This window comes from Elgaria multicarinata, chromosome 16 (assembly GCF_023053635.1).
Source record: "Elgaria multicarinata webbii isolate HBS135686 ecotype San Diego chromosome 16, rElgMul1.1.pri, whole genome shotgun sequence".
Lineage (NCBI taxonomy): Eukaryota > Metazoa > Chordata > Lepidosauria > Squamata > Anguidae > Elgaria > Elgaria multicarinata.
Genome location: NC_086186.1, coordinates 21499723 through 21519495, shown reverse-complemented (window position 1 = coordinate 21519495; position 19773 = coordinate 21499723). Strand labels below are relative to the sequence as shown.

Here is a 19773-nt window from a genome sequence, read left to right as displayed (position 1 = left end):
ATAAGGCCACTGAGTTCAACCTGCTGCTCAGTGCAGGAATCCACCTTAAAGCATCCCTGACAGATTGCTCTCCAGCGACATCTGGAATGCTTCTAGTTTGGGAGAGCCCACAGCCTCCCTAGGTCATGGGTTCTATTGTCGTACTGCTCTAACAGTTAGGAAGTTTTTCCTGATGTCCAGCCGGAATCTGGCTTCCTGTAAATCGAGCCCATTATTCCATAGCCTGCATGGTGTCACCCAAACCCAGGTTCCTTGCTGGAACTGCATCATCGTTTCTGTAGTTTTAAGGATGCATGAACAATAGACCCTTTGCTGAAAAGAACACAAAAAGGATATGATGAAAGCAATACAGATTCTTATAAGCCAGTTTGGAAGCAAAATTCCTCTTCTGTGGATGCCTCCACAAACGTGGCCCTGAATTCCGTTCTAGCCAGCAGCAATTCCTGTCGAAACAGTGGATTCTGACTTCTGGGGCTAGGAACTAGTGATGGCCACCAATCTGGATGGCTTTAAAAGGGGTTGGATAAATTCCTGGAGGCTGAGGCTATCAATGGCTACTAGCCCTGATGGTTGTGTGCTATCTCCAGGATTTGAGGCAATAAGCCTGTGTGCACCAGTTGCTGGGGAACATGGGTGGGAGGGTGCTGTTGCACCATGTCCTACTTGTTCCTCCCTGGCTGATGGCTGGTTGGCCACTGTGTGAACAGAGTGCTGGACTAGATGGACCCTTGGTCTGATCCAGCATCAGGGCACTTCTCATGTTCTTATGTCCTTAAGTAGGCACTCTGCTCTATTCCCTTTTGAGCCCAGGTTGGCAAGTGGAAAAGCTGATGGAAGTAGGGTTGATCTGGATTTCAGGATCACTTCCAAAATTAACTAGAATCTAACCAGAAAGACGGAGGGGGCGGGAAGAAAGGAAACACGGCATTTTATTTAGTGCCTGTAATAAAAGTGTCAATTTTAATAAAAATCAATGATGACTTAAAATACACAATAAACGTCGTAGCATTAATAAAACATGCTATGCATTAAATCAGAGTTTACTGTGCAACTTTGGGCTGCTATTTACAGCCCGCGTTTCAGGCTTGATCATGCTTCCAGCCGAGAGTGAAACAGTCTAAAACAGCTGTCAGAGGGAATAAAATTAATACAGTCGCAGTGCAAATAAAAGGCGGCGGGATCCTGAAGGAGGCCTCCGTCGGAGCTCGGAGCCTGTTCGCAGACAGAGTGAGCGTGAAGGGATTGGCTGTGACTCAATGATTCTAATTACATTTCTTATGCAATTCTCATAAGGATGAAAGACGAAGCAATCTCCGTTGAGGTCAACCGCTATCTAGGTAGAGCTTCCGGCTTTTCTTTCTGTTCCTGCTCTTGTGTGCTTTTGACAGCAGCCCGGCGGGTGGAAAATGAACAGGGGAAGCTTTTCCCCACCTCTTAGCCCCATGCCTGGAAAAGCTTCATGCCTAGGGTGACCATATTTGGGAAACCAAAAAAGAGGACACCTAGTGTGTGTGTGGTGAAGCAGCTTTCTGAGTCCTGCAGAAAGTACGTTATTCCCCCGCCACCTTAAAGAACCCGATTGGAGTGGAGGAGGGGAAAGGATTTCATTCTGCACCACCACCATCCACTCCAATTGGGGCCTTTTCTATAATGTCCAGGAATGACCCACTTTCCCCTTTAAGACCTCAATTGGAGCTCGGGGTGGGGGAATGATGTGCTTCAAGAAAGCATGTCATTCCCTCCTGCCATGCTAATGGCAGCCTTAAAGGGGAAGGTGTGTCATTCCAGGACATTATTGAAAATTCTAGAAAATTCCCCCTGTCACCATGGAAAGAACAAAGACCAGGACAAATCCGGGGAAATCCTGACAGTTGGTCACCCTATTCATGCCTGCCTGCGTTTCACAGAAGAAAATAGACGTATGCTTTGAACACCACTTTGCATGCTCAGGATCGCTGCCCCTCTGCCCCTTGCCATTAGTGAAGGGTCTATATGCCCTGTTGGCTGGATTCATAGACCTGGTGCCAGTTCCTGGCATCCTAGGGCAGCTGACAGTGCTCCACCGGGGTCCAACAGGGCAGACATGGATCTACTATATTGGGGAGCTGGGTCTGCAAGCTTCTATTTCCATTTCCCCAGTGCCCCAGTGTGACACTACATTACGCACTCTGGAGTATTCTGCAGGGACAGCCCGAGGCGTTTTGCTGACTGAGACAGAGAACAAGATGACGCCCTCTTCCATTCCATGTACAGAAGGTGTCATGACTAGGCCTGTTTCCCTTAGGCTGGGGGAGGGAGTTTCAGGTGATCAATCAGAATCAGATTCTGAAGCAGAAGAGGCAGCACCAGAAGCATACCAGCCTATATGTGGGGGAGGTGACTCTCACGGGCTCTTCAGCAGCTGAGGATGAACCTTTGCCAGACCTTATCTCTGAAAACGTTAACAACACACAGGCCTTAGCTAGACCTAAGGATTATCCCAGGCAAATGGAGGGGTCATCCTTGCCTGCTCCTGGGATACCCTGTGCAGGGCCGGTGCCAGACTATTTTGCGCCCTAGGCAAGGTGAGCTACTTTCACCCCTCCCCCCGCCAAAAAATGGCGCGCCTTTTCCACAGCTCCGGCCTGAGGCCGGGGCTGCGGAACGTCTAGAGACTTCCATGGCTTTTTGCGGCTACTCGCTTATGAGTAGCCGCAAAAAGCCACGGACTTGGCACAGCGCTCATACGAGCGCTGTGCCCATCGCGCCAGGGGTTTTTTTTGATCCCAGGGGGGAGATGGGGGAGGAAAGGCTGGACCGGCAGGAGAGGGGGATGGTGGAGGGCGACACACGGGAGACGGCGAGGGGATAGCGGAGGGCGACGACAGGGACAGCGAGGGGATGGCGGAGGGTGACGACGGTGACAGCGAGGAGATGGCGGAGGGCGACACACGAGAGATGGCGAGGGGATGGTGGAGGGCGACGACGAGGACAGCGAGGGGATGGCGGAGGGTGACGACGAGGATAGCGGAGGGCGACACACAGGAGACGGTGAGGGGATGGCGGAGGGTGACGATGGGGACAGCGAGGGGATGGGCAGGGAGGGCATTTTCTTTTAGGCGGGCCCTAGAGATGTTTTTAAACTCAGGCTGATTTTAATCAAGAGGGTAGGTCAGTGGTTTCTGTTGTATGGTGTCTTTAGTGGCTCTTTTTTTAGATCTTCTAACAGAATGGCTGATTTTACAGGTTGTTTTTTTTAAAAAATGTTTTTGTTATTTGTTCTTTCAATGCTGGTGCATGTGTGTTTTCATTGATTTTATTATATATGGTATGCTGCCCTAAGAAAGGAGGCTTATGCATCACTTAAATAAAATAAATAAAAGTCGGGGAAGCAGTGTGGGGGCAAAGAACTAACCCCCAATGCTATGGCCCCGATCCACACTGCGCCTTGCTGTTTAAGAAAGAAAAGGATATTGGGAGCTCCAAAGGTGGCACATTTTTGGCGCTCCAACTGCACATCTTGTTTGACCCTCACTTCCTTTTTTGCTCCAAGGTTTTGAAGATCACAGCACAGGACTTGAAGTTTAATTACCGTGACAAATTGCTGCTTGCCGTATAAACTGGCTTCCTGACTTAAAGAGAAGTGGTTCTTGTTTTATCCAGGAGAGGGCAGTAGTAAACAACCAGTTTCCCCCACCTTCGTGCCTGACATTTTGCTACGTTTGGAGAAGCAGAACGGGAATTCACTCTTTCTTTTAAACACGCTCATATATGCATGGCTAGTTATAATTATTGCAGCTACTGTGCTCCTGACAGGTAGCTGCATGGGTCATATCTCCCCTGTCTTCATCTTATGCCTGGGCAGCATTTTCCTGAACCATGATGCAAGGGCCTGTGGAGGCCCTGAACACAGGTTGGATTGCACCATTTCAAACCAGGTTAAACACACTACTTTGAGCTTTATCACACCAGCGTTATTCTGTGCAATCACTGCGAATTGCATGCAAAGGACTCAGAAGTTTTCCACCTTATAATCTGCTTTGATTGTGAAGTACTCCCATGCATCCTGTGTTAATTGTGCAATAGAGCAAAAAGATTTGCTGTACTTAGCCGCTACATTTTGAGTGTATCTTCCGAGCCGCCGCTGGGGTGCAGGAGCAGGATTTTAAAGAAATACTTACATCTGCGTAAGCTTTAAAAATAAAGACACCAAAACTGGCACAGTAATAGATATTAGGGAATGCTTTAAGCATACCAAATTTGAATTGAATTGGGTCATCCGTTGATTTTTTAATGATTTTTTTACATTTCCCCCTTTAAACTCACTTCCTGGTATGCAAAGGATCGCTGTCACCCAGTAGGAAAAACAACAACCGCGAAAGCTTAGCACTACGGGGATAATCTAAGGGAAGCAGGTACGTGGGATGAAGCTTTTTTTCAGTCTTAGAGGCAAGGGCTATGGATTCGGGATGACAGTCATCAACTTCAACGACCCCTGAGCAAGTAAACAAGCCCAGCTGAGAAGCAAATTCTCTATGGCATGTTTGCCCTCCCAAACTCATTCACATCAAATAATAATTATCTATCTATTTATCTGTCTATGGCCAGATCTACACTATGAAAGCAGTATATAAAAGGCAGGAGCAACACCAAGCAGGATATAGCACTATGGAAGCAGTATGAAAATGGTATATGGGGACGTGTCAATGGGCCCCAACAGTTGTCAGTGCACTTCAATACTGCTATAAAGCAGTAGTGTGGCTCCTGCCTCTTATATACTGCTTTCATACCACTTTCATAGTGCAATATCCTGCTTGGTGTAGATCTGGCCTATAACACTAAGGTGATGTATGGCATGGAATTTTGCACGCTGGAGGTTCCGAGCTATGAGAAGAACTTTGCACACTGGAGGTTCCGAGCTATGAGAAGAACTTTGTGTTGTTAAGCAACAGGATATATAAACCCAGCTGATACAGCTGGTATTGAAACTTATCATTGCTGAACCATGGTGCAATGGGGGGACAGCAGCTGGGAGGCAGTGGTGGGGAGTGGCTGAGAGGGGAGAGCCCAGAGAGGAGGCCGGGGGGGGGGCTATTGAGCAATAAATAGTAGTGTGCAGACGATCTACATGGGTCAAGATAAAATAATAATAATAATAATAATAATAATAATAATAATAATAATAATAATAATAATGCACCAGTAATGTACATGGTGCTTTAGAAAGTAACCAAAAAAGACTGGCTCTTGTTTCAAGAATCTTCAAAGCTTCAATCTAATGTTCACCAGAGAGGTCGTCAGTTGAGAGGGTTGAAAAACAAGGACCAAGGTGTACATTTTGTTGCTGGAGATTTTAACTTACTGTTCCAAAATACTTCCTAATTTATAGGACAGTTCAAAAGCTGGGGTTGTGTGCGTATGTGTTTTTTTTTAAAAAAATAGCATTGCATTTTTTAGAGATGGTGTCCCCCCCCCCTTGAAATAAATGGTTCTTTGTAGACTGGGATGAAGTTAGATTGATCCCTGAATGCCTCTCCAAAGAAGAGGGACTGCATCACCACAGGAAAAGGACAAAAGATTTGCATGACATATGCATATGCTAATTTAGAGACATAAATGCAAATCTAGAAATAATTACTATGATTTAAAAAGAGATATAATCCATCTCACCATTGTGGGAAAGACTGTGTCCAGGAGGCCCATCTGCCTGCTCAGTCCAGGTGCTAACTGTGGATGGACAACTAGTCCTTGCTTTCATTTTTCACAATTATTTATCTTAAAATTGGTCTTGGGTTGGGCTGCCCTTCAAACAGAAGAGGTTTTCCAAATAGAAAGCTGCTCTCTCTAAAGCAGGCCACCTGGCCAACCTCGGTGAACTATGGAATTTCTATGAAAATACACATGACCTTGGCATGATGGCTACTTCTACATTGGCTCCATATTCTCATCCAAGCACAATTTAAGGCACAGATGATCATTTAAAAAGCCCTAATAGGGGAAGGCAAGGGAGAGGCAAAGTCGTAGTGGCTGAGGCACCAGGTGGATCATCCAACCAGTGTTTTCTCCATTAAGGAAACCTTAGGCTTTCCAAAGGGGCAGATGTTGGATCCACATACATTTGAGCCAGGGAGAAAATGACAGTAGGACACCACACCCATCTGAGGTCATGCAGCCTACTAAAAGCTGGGTGGGGGTCATTTGACACCCCCCCAAAAATGGTTCCGCTTCCGTAGCTTAAGAACATAAGAATGTAAGAAGAGCCACTCAGTCAAGGGTCTATCTAGTCCAGTCTTCTGTTCACACAGTGGCCAACCAGCTGCCCATGGAAAACCTACAAGCAGGACTTGCGTGCAATAGCATCCTCCTGCCCATGTTCCCCAGCAACTGGTGTATCTAGGCTTACTGCCTCTGATACTGGAGGTAGCACAGAGACATCAGGACTAGTGACTGTTGGTAGCCTTCTCCACCAGGAATTTGTCTCCTCCCTTTTCGAAGCCACCCAGATTGGTGGCCATCACTGCATCTTGTGGCTTAAAAGGTAAAAGGTAGTGAATTGATGGCTCTACTGCATAGTTACGCATTATAGGTTATGATATATGTATTATTCAATTTGTACATATTATTTGAAATGGTATATATGCATTATTCGCCTTTGACATGTTATTTGATTTTTATTTTTTTTAAAGTTCCATTGGTCCACCTTTCTCATCTACTTACATGTCCCCTGGCTCACCTCCTCTTAGCTTTATGCCTTCTGCAGCTCCATCTACAAAGGATGACTTATGGCTTATAGATGTCCTAAGAAATTGACATGGCTGGGAATTAATCTCAATGTGCATAATTCTCCCCCTTCTAAACCTGATGAGATTTATACTTCCCCATTGTGAGAGGTGATCTGCAGAAGCCATCTGTCTTTTCTTTATGATTCCTCTTAAACTTTTATGTTTTCAAATACGGTCTGGTTATGAGTTAACAATACTGTGAAGATCAATACCTGAATCTGACTAGAAGAGCTCAGTGAACGAAATAAATAAAAAAAACACCCTCTCCAATGATACCGTGTTCATAAAAGTGAATGTAGTCGTAAAATGATTATGGGCCTCCATTCTCTCTCTTTTTCTCCCCACTTTTCTCTGTTCCCTGATTTGCACAAGAGCTTACTGCGTAAACCGGAGAGCTTTTTAAAGTCTTTATATCTGCACATGTTGTTCTGGCTTTATTGTTCTCTAGGGCATCTGTATCTTTTCACCTGGAGACCGGCCAGGGAGCAATTTGTATGCAAGAAACGTTTCCTGGGACTGAAGGTGTTCAAAAAGCAAAACATGAGGAATCATCACAGATAATGTTTATGTGTGCATATATATATATATATATATATATATATATATATATATATTAATGAACAATACTTTATGTCAGGCCAGCCAAATGTGTGGTCCGGTGAACAAAATACTGCACAACCAGCAGCCATCTGTGGTAGCCTTACTTCAAATACCTTGTTCCCTGCACCGGTTTTGCAGTTTGAGGTGCAGAGCAAAACCAGAGTGACTTTCAGTCGCCCTGGCACACTACTTTCATGGCTGCTGTATCGCAACTGTGCAGCCCAGTGTAGGTTTTCCACTTCTGCTAGTCACAGGGCTCAGGCTAAGGTGGAAGAACGGCTTCAGGTCTGAGAATCTCAAGCCCACAGGGGGTGGGTCACACACGTGGCCTTCCAGTATTTGCCATATGGCCTAGCCCTCTTCTCCTGACCTCACACTCTTTCTCCCATCCACCTACCAGTGGCTCCCTGCTGGAGTGTGGGGCCTTGGTGCATGCCCAAACATGTCTGCCCTTGACGCTGCCCCTGGTTCCCTGCTACCATGGTCCCTCTTTCCCAAGGTAAGATTTCGATTTGGCTTGAGGCATGGAAATGAAGGACCAGCAGGGAGGGCAGGAAGCAGCAGAACGCGGGGATTTGACCATATTAAGGAAGGGGGTATTGTGCCTGCCTTGAAGCACTCAAATTCAAGAAGGGGGGGGGCTCCCATACTAAAACACCTCTGCTTTGAATAACTGCTTCATCCATAATGGTGACTTTCCCACAGGTATCAGTGATCCCATGCAGCTCTTCTTCTTCTTCTTCTCTCTCTCTCTCTCCTGCATATATTTTTCAAAAACCAATTTCCATTCATAAATCAATTTTAATTACTATTAAAATTACCGAAGTTGGAAGGAATCCACGACACTCCTTTAAATTAACTTGAAATATGCTTAATCTTGAAGTCTCCAACACCATGTCTCTACTCATTAATTATGGTCATCTCAGATGTGATGAGGAGAGGCGGCTGGTGTCAGAGGGTGGTGTCAAAGGGCGGTGAATCGACTTCGGGTTTCCATCTGAAGCAGTCCGAAGCAGTCCGAACTCCAAAGAAGCTAGCCAAAGTGGAGTTAGAGTTCCGACTGGTTCTAAATACAACCTGGAGCAGATGCACCACCCCATTGATATCGGAGCCACCAGCCTCCTCTGCTCATCGCACAGAGCCTGCACTGGTGATTAGGCTCCTCCCTCTGTATTGAAAATGAAGGCTCAATCCATAAATATACAGTCGTGTAGTAGAATCAGGACTCGGGGGGGGGGGATGCAACGCTGGTGCCTTTTTTATTAGCAGGGTCGCTGACATCATCTTCTACCTCCTTCAGTAATCCCTGTTCCCACTGAGTTTAGCAATCCTCACAATGGGTGGGGGTGGGGGTGGGGGGTGGATGCATTTCCCCAGAAACAATATATTGTTCCCTGTTGCAATGAAAGGTATTTTGGTTTGATTTTGAATGGGCAATTGAGATCCATTAGCTTTACAAAAGTCCTGCTCCTAGCAGATAAAAACTCCTAGAACTGGATGGTTGATATGGATCAACCCAGCTTGCCTGCAATTTTGAACTTTCCGTGTGTGTGTGTGTGTGTGTGTGTGTGTGTGTGTGTGTGTATGAGTCAGTGGCATAACTATGGGTACCATTACGATGAGTGCCTGCACATCATTGTTTACCATTACACCACTGGTGTTGATTAGTAAGGCTGTGCCCAGCTCCTCTCGACTTACCTCGGGATGGGGAGGAAGGTGAATCCAATGGACTCACAGTCAGCTTTGGGCCGGCTTTTATGTGTGGGCAGGTGGGTAGGAGGAGAACCCCACCACCACCCAAATTGGCCCGAGGCAACACAAGGCACTCTGGAACTGCTCCGCTTTGCTTCAGGGTGCCTCGCTCCAACCCGGTACCACCTCATATTCGGGCCGAGGCGGGACGAATTGGCCTGCCTCACCTCAGATTCGGGGGTTCAGCCTGAGGTGATGCACAGCCCTATTTATTAGCAAGTGCTTTGCGGGCTGTCATGTCAGCTGGAAAAGGATTCCATGTTAGAAGGAAAACTCCAAAGTTAACAACGTCTGTTCTTTCTTCCGAATTGAGGCAAGAGCTTCCCCACTGGTGATTGTGTGTTCGTGATAGGAAGGATGTGAGATATTCTGTTTCACAGCAAGCTTTCTCCCCGTCTCACAAGGATAACAAATTAGGGAGAGCACATGAACGGTACCCCTACCTGGAGGCACACAGCGTATCGATCAGTACTGTGAGAACATTCTATTTGGAGTCACAAACACAGTCAAGCAATTAAATAAATACAATTCGGGTCCAAGATTGTGTATCCATGTTGTTTTGGTTTTGTGTGTGTGTTTTTTTTAAAAAAACAAGGCGAGCTTATCATAAATGGGGTGTGAACAAGACTTTAACCAAAACTGTTTCGGAGATCACCTGGAAATCTGTCAGGGTTGGTGGAGAATACATTGTTCTTGGTAAAAAATGCTTATTTCAAACCATCAACATAACTTCTGTCCCCAGTTACTGTAGGCAGAGCAGTGAGGTGAAACGTATCTATCTGTTTCAGCAGGAGATCAAATCTTCTTTCTCCTCCTCAACAGTTGTTGTATCTCCCCAGGTTATTTCTGAGTTCTAATTTCAAGGAGGGACCCAGAGATGGCTGCTCTCCAGTGAATCTGCAAGACTGATAACCAACTGAAGGAATGAACCAGTGTTTATTCCTCCTGGTTTTTCCCCAGATGGAATTTACATCTTTAAAGAAAGACATTGTGGAGTGGGATGACTCAGCAGTGACACATCTCCCAATACAAAAATGCAGAAATTGAAGTTCTGCTATGGAAGTTTTATGTAGGGCTGTGCTACGCTCCGATTCGGATCACGACTCCGGAGTGGAGCGACCTGATCTGCCTCCGACAAAGGCAGATCTGGATCGGGTCAGGGGAGCTGCGGATCGAGGCGAAGTGGTTTGCCTCCATCCGGAGCTCCGAACGCAGGTAAGCGGGGGTGAGGGGTGCTTACCTGGCTCCGACCGCCACTGCTGCAGTCTGTGCGGTGACGGCGGCAGAGCCAGGTAAGGGGGGGAGGGGGGCTTACCTGCCTTTGCCGCAGTCCATGTCTGTTGCGGCAGACGGCGCAGGCAGATAAATGTGGGGGAGGGGGTTTACCTGCCTTAGCCGCAGTCCATGCAACAATGGCAGCGGAGCCAGGTAAGGGGGCAGGGGGGAGGGGGGGCTTATTGGATACTGTTGTTTTTATACTGTTTTTATGTGTGTGTGTGTGTGTGTGTGTGTGTGTTTAAATTGTATACTTTTAATGTTTACTATTTTTAAATGTTGTAAACCGCCCAGAGAGCTTCGGCTGTGGGGCGGTATATAAATGTAAATAAATAAATAAATAAATAATTATTCAGACCCCATTTTCTCCCCCCTTCCCCACTTACCTGCCTCCACCGCCCGCCGCAGAGGCAAGTAAGTAGGGAAGGGGGGCAAAATCTCGATCCGCCCCTCCAGATCTCACTCTGCGGAGCAGAGTGGGGGAGGGGCAGATTGACCCGAAGCGGATTGGCCCGATCCGAAAGTTGCGAATTGGGCCACGAAGCGGTTTGGGTGTGTGTGTCTGTGCACAGCCTTACTTTTAAGTCCTACATAGCCTAGGACCAGGTTATCTGAAGGACCACTTGTGCCCATACGAACTGTCCTGAGCCCTGAGATCAACAACAATAGCTCTGCTTTCTGATTGACTGATTACCAGTCAAGATTGGACTGGATTACCAAGGACAGATGGGGGCTTCTTGGTGGTGGGGCCACGATAGAGGAACTGTTGGGGAAATTTGGACATCCCCTAACCGGGGGGAGGGGGAAGGGAAGGAACGTTGGGTGAGTGAGGAGGGCAGAGCAGAGACATACTCAGCCTTTCTCTTTGCTTCCCACCACCTTTAAGGGAGGAATGGGAGAAAATGTGATTTGATTCGACTCTGACCAGCTACCAGTTTTAGGATTGACCATGCATGTATACACATGCATGTGTGGATTAGCCTTAATTTAGGGAACACATCAAACTTTCAGGAAATGGAAGATTTGGGGGATTATTGGGGGAGGTACAAAAGATACCAATATTTCTGGATTTCAGATAACTGCCATGAACACAATGGAACTGGGACTAGGTACAAGGGCAGTTATTATTTCCAAGGGCGCTGTGATGTATGTGGGCTGGGCCACTGGCCTGCCCTGGACTCCATTTTCCTAAAATGAATGAATAAATAAATACATAAAATAAAAATAAAAATGCTCTGGAAATTGATATTTTCACCCGGCTTTGCTGACAGACACAATTATCACCAGAAATGGCAGGCTAACAGCAACAAAGATGGAAGTGGGAGTAAGCAGGTTTGGAAAATGGAGAAACAGTGTCGTTAGCTGCGTTTGCTGAGCTCCAAAGCAATTTTTCGTTGGCGGATTAATCACTGCAGCACGCTGAGTGCTACCCGGGCTTATAAAATATGTTTTCAAACGGTTTTTGTCCCCTGTCCTTTCTGCTGCTCATCTCGAAGCATTGTTCTTCGCTTCTCCCTCGGTTATTGCATAAAATTCCTTTATTAGACACGTCGGGCCCTGCCAAGGCGAGACAAAGGCTACAGAGACTGACCCCGGAAGCGCAATTGACAGCTGTGTTAATTTCTCCCAAGCCAGATTCTTGTAGGGAGTGCAGAGCACGGTATTATTATTATTTTTTTTCCAGAGAGCTTGTTTAAAACTGCCTGGTGGGTAGGATGAATCAAAGCGACGGAAACAGTGGGAGACACAGAAGGCTGATAATGGGCAGCCCATTTGGTGAAAGTTGTGAAAGGAAGGCCAGTTCATCAAAGCCCTGATTACAGGGATGCGAAGACAAATAAAACACCTCTCCCTTTCTTTGTGTGCGTGTGTGTGTGTGTATTATCTCTGCCTCCCTGTGCTCTGGCCTTGCGTGTTTTGAAACAAGTAACCTGCAGAAGTGCGATTAGTGTCCCAATAGGAGGATTTTTATTACCACAATTATGCATCTTTGTCTTCGGTTCAAAAACACAGGCAGCAGTACAGAACTTAGTCGTGGCTGGGCGTGCCACGTGCAGTGGGCTGAACTGAGCATCGATCTTCCCAATCAAAAGCATAGTTAGCGGTAGAGGCATGTGCCACTTTTTGCCCGGCGTGCGGCAAATGGCTTATTTGTTCATCACCGTCCTCGTTCGAAAGCTCAGACGACCGCACTGTTTATGCAGGTCTGAATCAGGGTTGCATTCTGCCTTGGCTTAAGCATATAATGACACCTATTTCCCCCTGAGGTCAACAGCAACATTCCCTTGGGATTGAACCTGGGGTCCTTTGGATGCAAAAAACAGGTGCTCCACTGCTGAATTTCTGATTGAAACGAATTGTCAGCAACTCTCCAGGGTGAACCTGGGATCTTCAGCATGCAAATCGCACATGTTAGCACTGGGCTAAGAGCCTTCTCTTAAAAATAAAGCATATACTAGGGGTGTGCACGGACCCCCCCGCTCCGCTTCACTTCCAGATCTGCGATTTGCGGATCGGGCCGCTTCGCTCCGCCCCCGCTCCGCCCATGCCCGCTCCGCTCCGCTGCGGAGCTCCGGATCTGGATCGGAGCTCCGTTTCCCCCCCATAGGTTTGCATTAAGCTAAAAAAGTATACAACTTTTTTTCTGTGAAAGTTAGAAACCTCACGTTTGGCACCATGACACCTCATGGAGGTATACACACGCACGCCAAGACTCAAGGCAATCCCATCATCCCCTGAATTTTGGGGAATTTATGAAAATCGGGCACCCCATTCACACCCCTTTCCATAGCTCTGTCAATTTGCACGTTAAAAACCTCAAACTCACCACCATGATAGCTTATCCAGGGACACACACACATGCCCAGACTCAAGGCAGTCCCATCTTCCCCTGATTTTTGGGGAATTTATGAAAATCCAACACCCCATTCACACCCCTTTCGATAGCTCCATCAATTTGCACGTTAAAAACCTCAAACTCGCCGCCATGATAGCTTATCCAGGGATACATACGCACGCCCAGACTCAAGGCAGTCCCATCATCCCCTGTTTTTTGGCGGGGCTTAAACCTGCAGACCTCTCAATGGGGCCATTTCAAAGGAAATCCCAACATGCCATGAATTGGGGAGTAGAGATAAACCTATATGAATCTTCTTCCACACTTGAAAAATGGATTTGGAACTTCCAAAACTCCAAGTGAGCGCAGGAAGGACTTCTCCCCTGAGTCAAAGCCAGACACACACAACATCCCTGCGAGGCGGGCAGGGAAGGAGAGAGGGAAGGCAGGCAGGCAGCAGACATTTCTGGGGGCATAAGGAAGTGAGCCAAGGATAAGCCAGTAATGCATATAAAATGGAATAAATAAATAAATAAACAAAGGAGGGGTGGAATTAAAAGCAGCAGTGTTGCTGAATAAACAACAAGAAGAACTTTTTTAAAAAGGCTATATCTGTCTTTTACCAGCAATAGGGGGACGTGCCCAGTGGAGGGGGAAGCAGCTGCCAGTTCAACTCATGAAAGCCATTGCTTCACCACGAGAGCTGAGGAGTAGAGCTCTCTCTTCAACTCATGATAGGCATTGCTCCACCGGGTTACTCTCTTTGGAGGGCTCTAATTGCCCTCCAAGTACAGGAGAGAGTTGGGGGCACATCCACATGGGATGCCCTAGGGGAGCTCATCCCCTTGCACCACATCTTTTCAGTTGTTCCCCAAAGTTAGGGTGGGTAGCAGTGCTCTCTTATTATTGGCTTAGTATATGATTTCAGGTTGTGTTTGTGCATTTGGTGGGGCTACTGTTTTAAAAAAACACTGGGAAAAGTCCGTTCAGACTAAGAAAGAGAAGTTCCCAGAATCCCAAGTTACCCGGTTTGCCTATTCCCTCCTCCAACTTTGGGATCATGTGATCATGACCGGGAGTTGACTCTGCCCCTCAGCCCTTCGGAAAAGGTATTTTCCCGCCGTTTTTTAAAAAAATTCTAGCACACGAACCGCACCACGCAGAGAGCTGAGAGTAGTCTTAAAATGACCCCCATCCACGACTCTCCAAGCACAAGAATTTTTAGAAAGACAGCTTCAAAAACAACACAGTTATCCCCTTTTCTTTTCCGCAATGCAATCCTATGGGCGAAATGTTTCAAGATGGCGATCGGATCGGACCGCGGAAACCGGAGCGCTCCGAAAATGGGCGCTTCTCTTCGCCTTGCTTCTAGGGGTCCGCGGTCTGCTTCTACTCTGCCTCTGGGCAAGGCAGAGCAGGCCAATTCGCTCCTGCTTCTGCGCTTCTAATCAGAGCGGAGCACATGCCTAGCATATACCATCATTTGGACTTGAAAGCTCAGTTGCAGCTTTGCTTTGAATGAAGGGGTGCCCCTTGTTGAGAATCCTTCGGGCTCTCTGCTCAACTCATAACCAACCAATCAACTTGCCTAGTTTATTAACCAAAATACCTTCTACACACCCAGGCCAGGTGATGCCATGCATAATAGGGTGGCCATGTGCCCTACTTTGCAGAAAACAGTCCTCTATTTTAAAGGCTGCAAGAGAACATAAGAACATAAGAAGAGCCCTGCTAGGTCAGACCAAGGGTCCATCTTGTCCAGCCCTCTGTTCATACAGTGGCCAACCAGCTGACAACCAGGAACCTACGAGCAGGACATGGGTGCAAAAGAACTCTCCTGCCCATGTCCCCAAGCAACTGGTGTATATAGGCTTACTGCCTTGGATACTGGAACCTCGCTCTATTTGAAGGCGTCTTGTATTTGGACTGGTCCAACTCCAGTTTCAAGATAAAGGACCCCAAGAAGGGCAAACAGGCCTTCTGCAGTTACCACCTGGGGAGCAGACGGAGCAGGGAAGAACTCAGTCACCTGGTCACAATCTTCCCCACTATTGTGAGACAGTTGGCATTTCTTTCTAAGTCAGGCATGGAGAACCTATAGCCCTCTAGATCTTGCTGGACTCCAGATATTGCTGGAGAGAAGAGGGCCTTCTCGGTGGCTGCTTCCAGCTGTAGAACTCTCTCCCAAGAGAGGCTACATTTGCTTCTTCTCTTTTCTCCTTCCACCAACAGGCAAATACTGCATCATTCAAGAAGGCCTTTGTCCTCTACGTAGGTCTTCTGGGTTTGGTGCTGTTTTTAATATTTGTATTTAGTGTTTTTTTATTCTCCCATTGCGTTTCCAATAGTATTTTGATTGTTTTTATTGTTTGAATCCATTTCAATTGTGCCTGCAAGCTGCCTGGAGTGGCCATCTTTTGGGGGTAGAAAGATGGGGGTACAAATAAGTAAAATAAGAATAATGGGATCCAGAGAATGACAAGCTTAAAAACCAAACATGCCCATCCAATGCTTGCAAAGGTCTTTTCTCTGTGCCCGTGTTTGACTGGGCCTGTCTCTGACTCCTTGCCTTTGCCTGATGTCCCCTCTGTCTGCATGTGTCTCCAATTTCACTACGACAAGAAGCAGGCAGAGTGAAGCGGCCTCCCGGGGTCCTCTGGACCCGGTCAGCTGAGAATGTCTGTCAAGCGGCCAGCTTTTTCTGCTCTCCCCTCCTTCTCCCATGGGTCTGCCTGGAGAATCAGAGGTTCTCACTGCTGCCGCTTTCCCTTTCACTGCCCTCGCTACCCACCACCTCGCACGCCTCTGGCCAGGCACTGAGCACCCAGATCCCTTTGCTTAATCCCTCGGATTCTTTATATAGGAATTAACCTCGCCGTCACAGTGGGGGAGCAACGAAGGGGCAGGGCGGGGTATTTGTGTGGGTATGCATGTGTACACTTATCTCTGGCGTGGAGGTCTAGGGTTGCAACGCTTCGATTTTGACTCTCCTCCGGTCTGCGTTTAACTTCTCCCTTTCTCGATCAGGACTGGGACTGTAGCAAACCAGCTTGGTAAAAGTTCTCAGTTGCCATTGCATGGTCTGCTGCTTAGAGGGGGAAGGAGTGGGCATATAGCAGCATGGCTGGTCAAGAGAGTAGTGGCTTGCAGGTTCTTCTCTCTACTCTTCAGGTAAGAGGACTTCACACTAGTTGAAGAGATCACTTTTGGTGTCCTGCCTTCCTCCCTCCCATATCTCTCTCCCTTCCTGCCACTTTTCTTCCTTCCTTCCTTTTTTTCCTTTCATCTCTCCCTCCCTCCCTCCCTTCCGTTTGTCTTTCTGTCTTTCTTTCTGAATTGTGTAGAAGTACATGCTTTGATATTCAACACCTGCACACGCACACCCACACGCACACCCACACACCACAATCATATTAGATCACGTTGGACAAATTTGGTCCACCAAATGAGGCCGGGCTACAAACCAGGAAGTCCATCCTCAAGTCTCTTCACTGCCGCCAACCTTCGCTTAAAGCCTCTGTCTTTCAGCTTCTGCTCGCCAGCTTGTAGCATCAGGAGAATGATACTGAACTACCTTGTCAGGTTGTTGTGAGGTTTGCTGAGAGAATGTATGCCAATTGCTTTGATCAGTTTATAGTGTTGTGTAAATATCAAGTGATATCATTGGATATTGTCTTGGACCAACCTGAGTTGTTCCACATCTGTTGCAAGTTTCGGGGTTTTCTGTTCGGTTTCAGAATGGAAAAATTGAATGCTTTTTTTCTGTTTAAAAATAAATAAATGCCTACCATCCCTTTCCCCCCCTTTCTTTTAAATTAAGCACCCTGCTAAGTGGGCATCAGGTTTAGATTTGGAACCACACAGCATGGATAAATCAAACTGTTTATTATCACAGCCAGTAACCAGCATGCACAGCACGGATATATATCCAGACACTTGAAGCCAAGCCTAAGAAAGATCCCTGTGTAGCTCAAAACCTTGCAACAATATAAAACACTTCTGCTGTTCATAGCAGGCACTATTAGCTAGAAGGATAACCAGCCTGAGTTGAGGATCATTCCAGATGAGGCTTTTATCATGCCACCACCCTGCCTCATTCACAGAATTGTGTATGTGTGTGTGTGTGTGTGTGTGCGCACGCACGTACATCTTCTACTTGTAGGCTTCCTGTGTTTTCCTACTGATGCTCCCATTTTTTTCTTTTAGCAAAAAAAAAAAAAAAGGCGTTAAGGAGAAAAAGATGGAATAGGTGCACAATGGTGAGGTGATGTTTGCCCTGTCCTGGACGGGGTTGCACTCCCCCTAAAGGATCGGGTCCGTAGTTTGGGGGTGCTCTTGGATCCAGAACTGTCACTTGAGGCACAGGTGAACTCAGTGGCAAAGAGCACCTTTTATCATCTTAGGCTGATGTACCAACGGCGACCTTATCTGGTCAGAGATAGCCTAGCTACAGTTATCCATGCTCTGATAACCTCTCGTTTGGATTACTGCAATGCGTTATACATGGGGCTGCCTTTGAAAACGGTCCGGAAACTTCAGCTGGTACAAAACAGGGCAGCACAGTTACTAACAGGGACTGGCCGACAAGACCACATTACACCAATCCTTTTCCAGCTTCATTATTGGCTGCCAGTCCAGGTCTGGGCCAATTCAAAGTGCTTGTATTAACATTTAAAGTCCTAAACGGCTTGGAGCCAGGCTATCTGAAGGAACGCTTCCTCCCATATGTACCTGCCCGGATCCTAAGGTCATCTTCAGGGGTCCTTCTCCGTGAGCCCCTGTCAAAGGAAGTGAGGCAGGTGGCTACTAGGAGGAGGGCCTTCTCTGCTGTGGCACCCCAGCTGTGGAATGAGCTCCCTAAGGAGGTTCGCTTGGCACCTATATTATATTCTTTTAGATGCCAGGTGAAGACCTTTTTATTCTCCCAGCATTTTAATAGTCTATAAATAATTTTTAACTTGGTGTTTTAAATTTGTAATTTTGCATTGCTGCTGTTTTTATCTGGTTGAGCTTTTATATTGTATTTTATATTATGGTTTTATACTTTGAATGGTTTTAATTTTTGTGAACCGCCCAGAGAGCTCTGGCTATTGGGTGGTATAGAAATGTAATAAATAAATAAATAAATAAATGGCCCCATTCAGAAGACACCTTAAACCATGGCTTTAACCACTGTGAATAAAGCTTTTTGCCTTAGTCACCGTGGTTAAAGCTGTGGTTTAAGGTGTCTTCTGAACACGGTCTGGCTTTTTGGCTTAACCACCATGGTTAAAGCCATAGTTTAAGGTGTCTTCTGAATGGGGCCAATGTTTTTTCCCTGGTGGTAGAAGGACCCTTCCATCTGGAAGCAACCCTGGAATAAAACAAAGGGGTGGGGAAGGAATGGGAGCCTAAATGAAAAGCCACTAGTTTTGATGCAAAAAGGAAGAACGCAATGCTATGCCTATTTAGATAGAAAAATGTCCTACCATTCCCATGCTGGCTGGGGAATGCTGGGAGTTGTAGGACTTTTTTCTGAATAATAATAATAATAATAATAATAATAATAATAATAATAATTATAATAATTTTATTTATTTATTTATTACCTGCCTCTTCCTCTGGATTGAGGCATGGAACAACACTAAAATATAACACATAAAATTAGTTAAAAGAGCATATAAAACTAATGCAATATTAAAATAACAATCACAGCAGCTTAAAATTCTTAGGTTTAAACATGCAAAGGATCATGTCCTAAAATGCTTTATTTGGGAGGGAGCACAGACTGATCTTTCAAAGGGGGCTGCTTTGTGCGGAGCAATGTCCATATGTGAAGGGTGAATCGTTGTCGAGGCAGAAAAGAAAGCAGGAGAGGGGATATCTGTAATGCACATGAGCATTCTGGTTGCTGCATTTTTGACATTCTTTTATTACAAAGTGCCCAAAGCAGAAATCACTCAAAGCCCCAGGTGCAGAAATGGCTCGAGGCCAAATGTTTTTCACATCCAGCCGCAAAACACAGCAGCGATGCGCTGAGAACGTGGACTAAGGAAAGAGTTGGTTTAGACCAGCGTCTTGTTCTAACAGTGAAAAGCCTGGTGCCTCTGGAAAGGCAACATAGCAAGTTGCCTTAGACAGAATCAAATCATTTAGTCTGTCTGGAGCAGGAGCGTCTGCCTTGACTGGCAACAGCTCTCTGGAGATGCCATCAGGAGTGTTCCCCTGCTCTACCTGGACATGTTGGAGAATGAACCGGGGACCTTTTATTTATTTATTATTTATTTTATTTTATTTATTACACTTACATACCGCTCCCATAGCCAGGGCTCTCTGGGCGGTTTACAGAAATTCTAAAATTGAGGTAAAAACAAGTATACAAAATTTAAAACTCTAAAACACAGAACATACACACATAAAGCATTAAAAGCCGATTAAAAACTAAACATGTGGATAATTAGGATGTGCCGCCATATGCCTGGGCAAAGAGGAAAGTCTTAACCTGGCGCCGGAAAGATAGCAGAGTTGGTGCCAGGTGAGCCTCGTCAGGGAGATCATTCCACAGTCACA

At 46.3% G+C, this 19773-nt stretch overlaps 1 protein-coding gene across 1 annotated transcript in view; it reads left to right on the top strand.

Moving 5' to 3' along the window:
* The first annotated feature begins 15977 nt into the window (after window positions 1-15977).
* Window positions 15978-19773, top strand: part of AGBL1 (AGBL carboxypeptidase 1) — a 521226-nt gene continuing 517430 nt past the window's right edge. Inside the window, exon 1 of the mRNA XM_063142173.1 lies at window positions 15978-16395. Within this exon, the coding sequence (XP_062998243.1) occupies window positions 16345-16395 (51 nt within the window). The 5' untranslated portion in view covers window positions 15978-16344. The remainder of the gene's footprint in view (window positions 16396-19773) is intronic.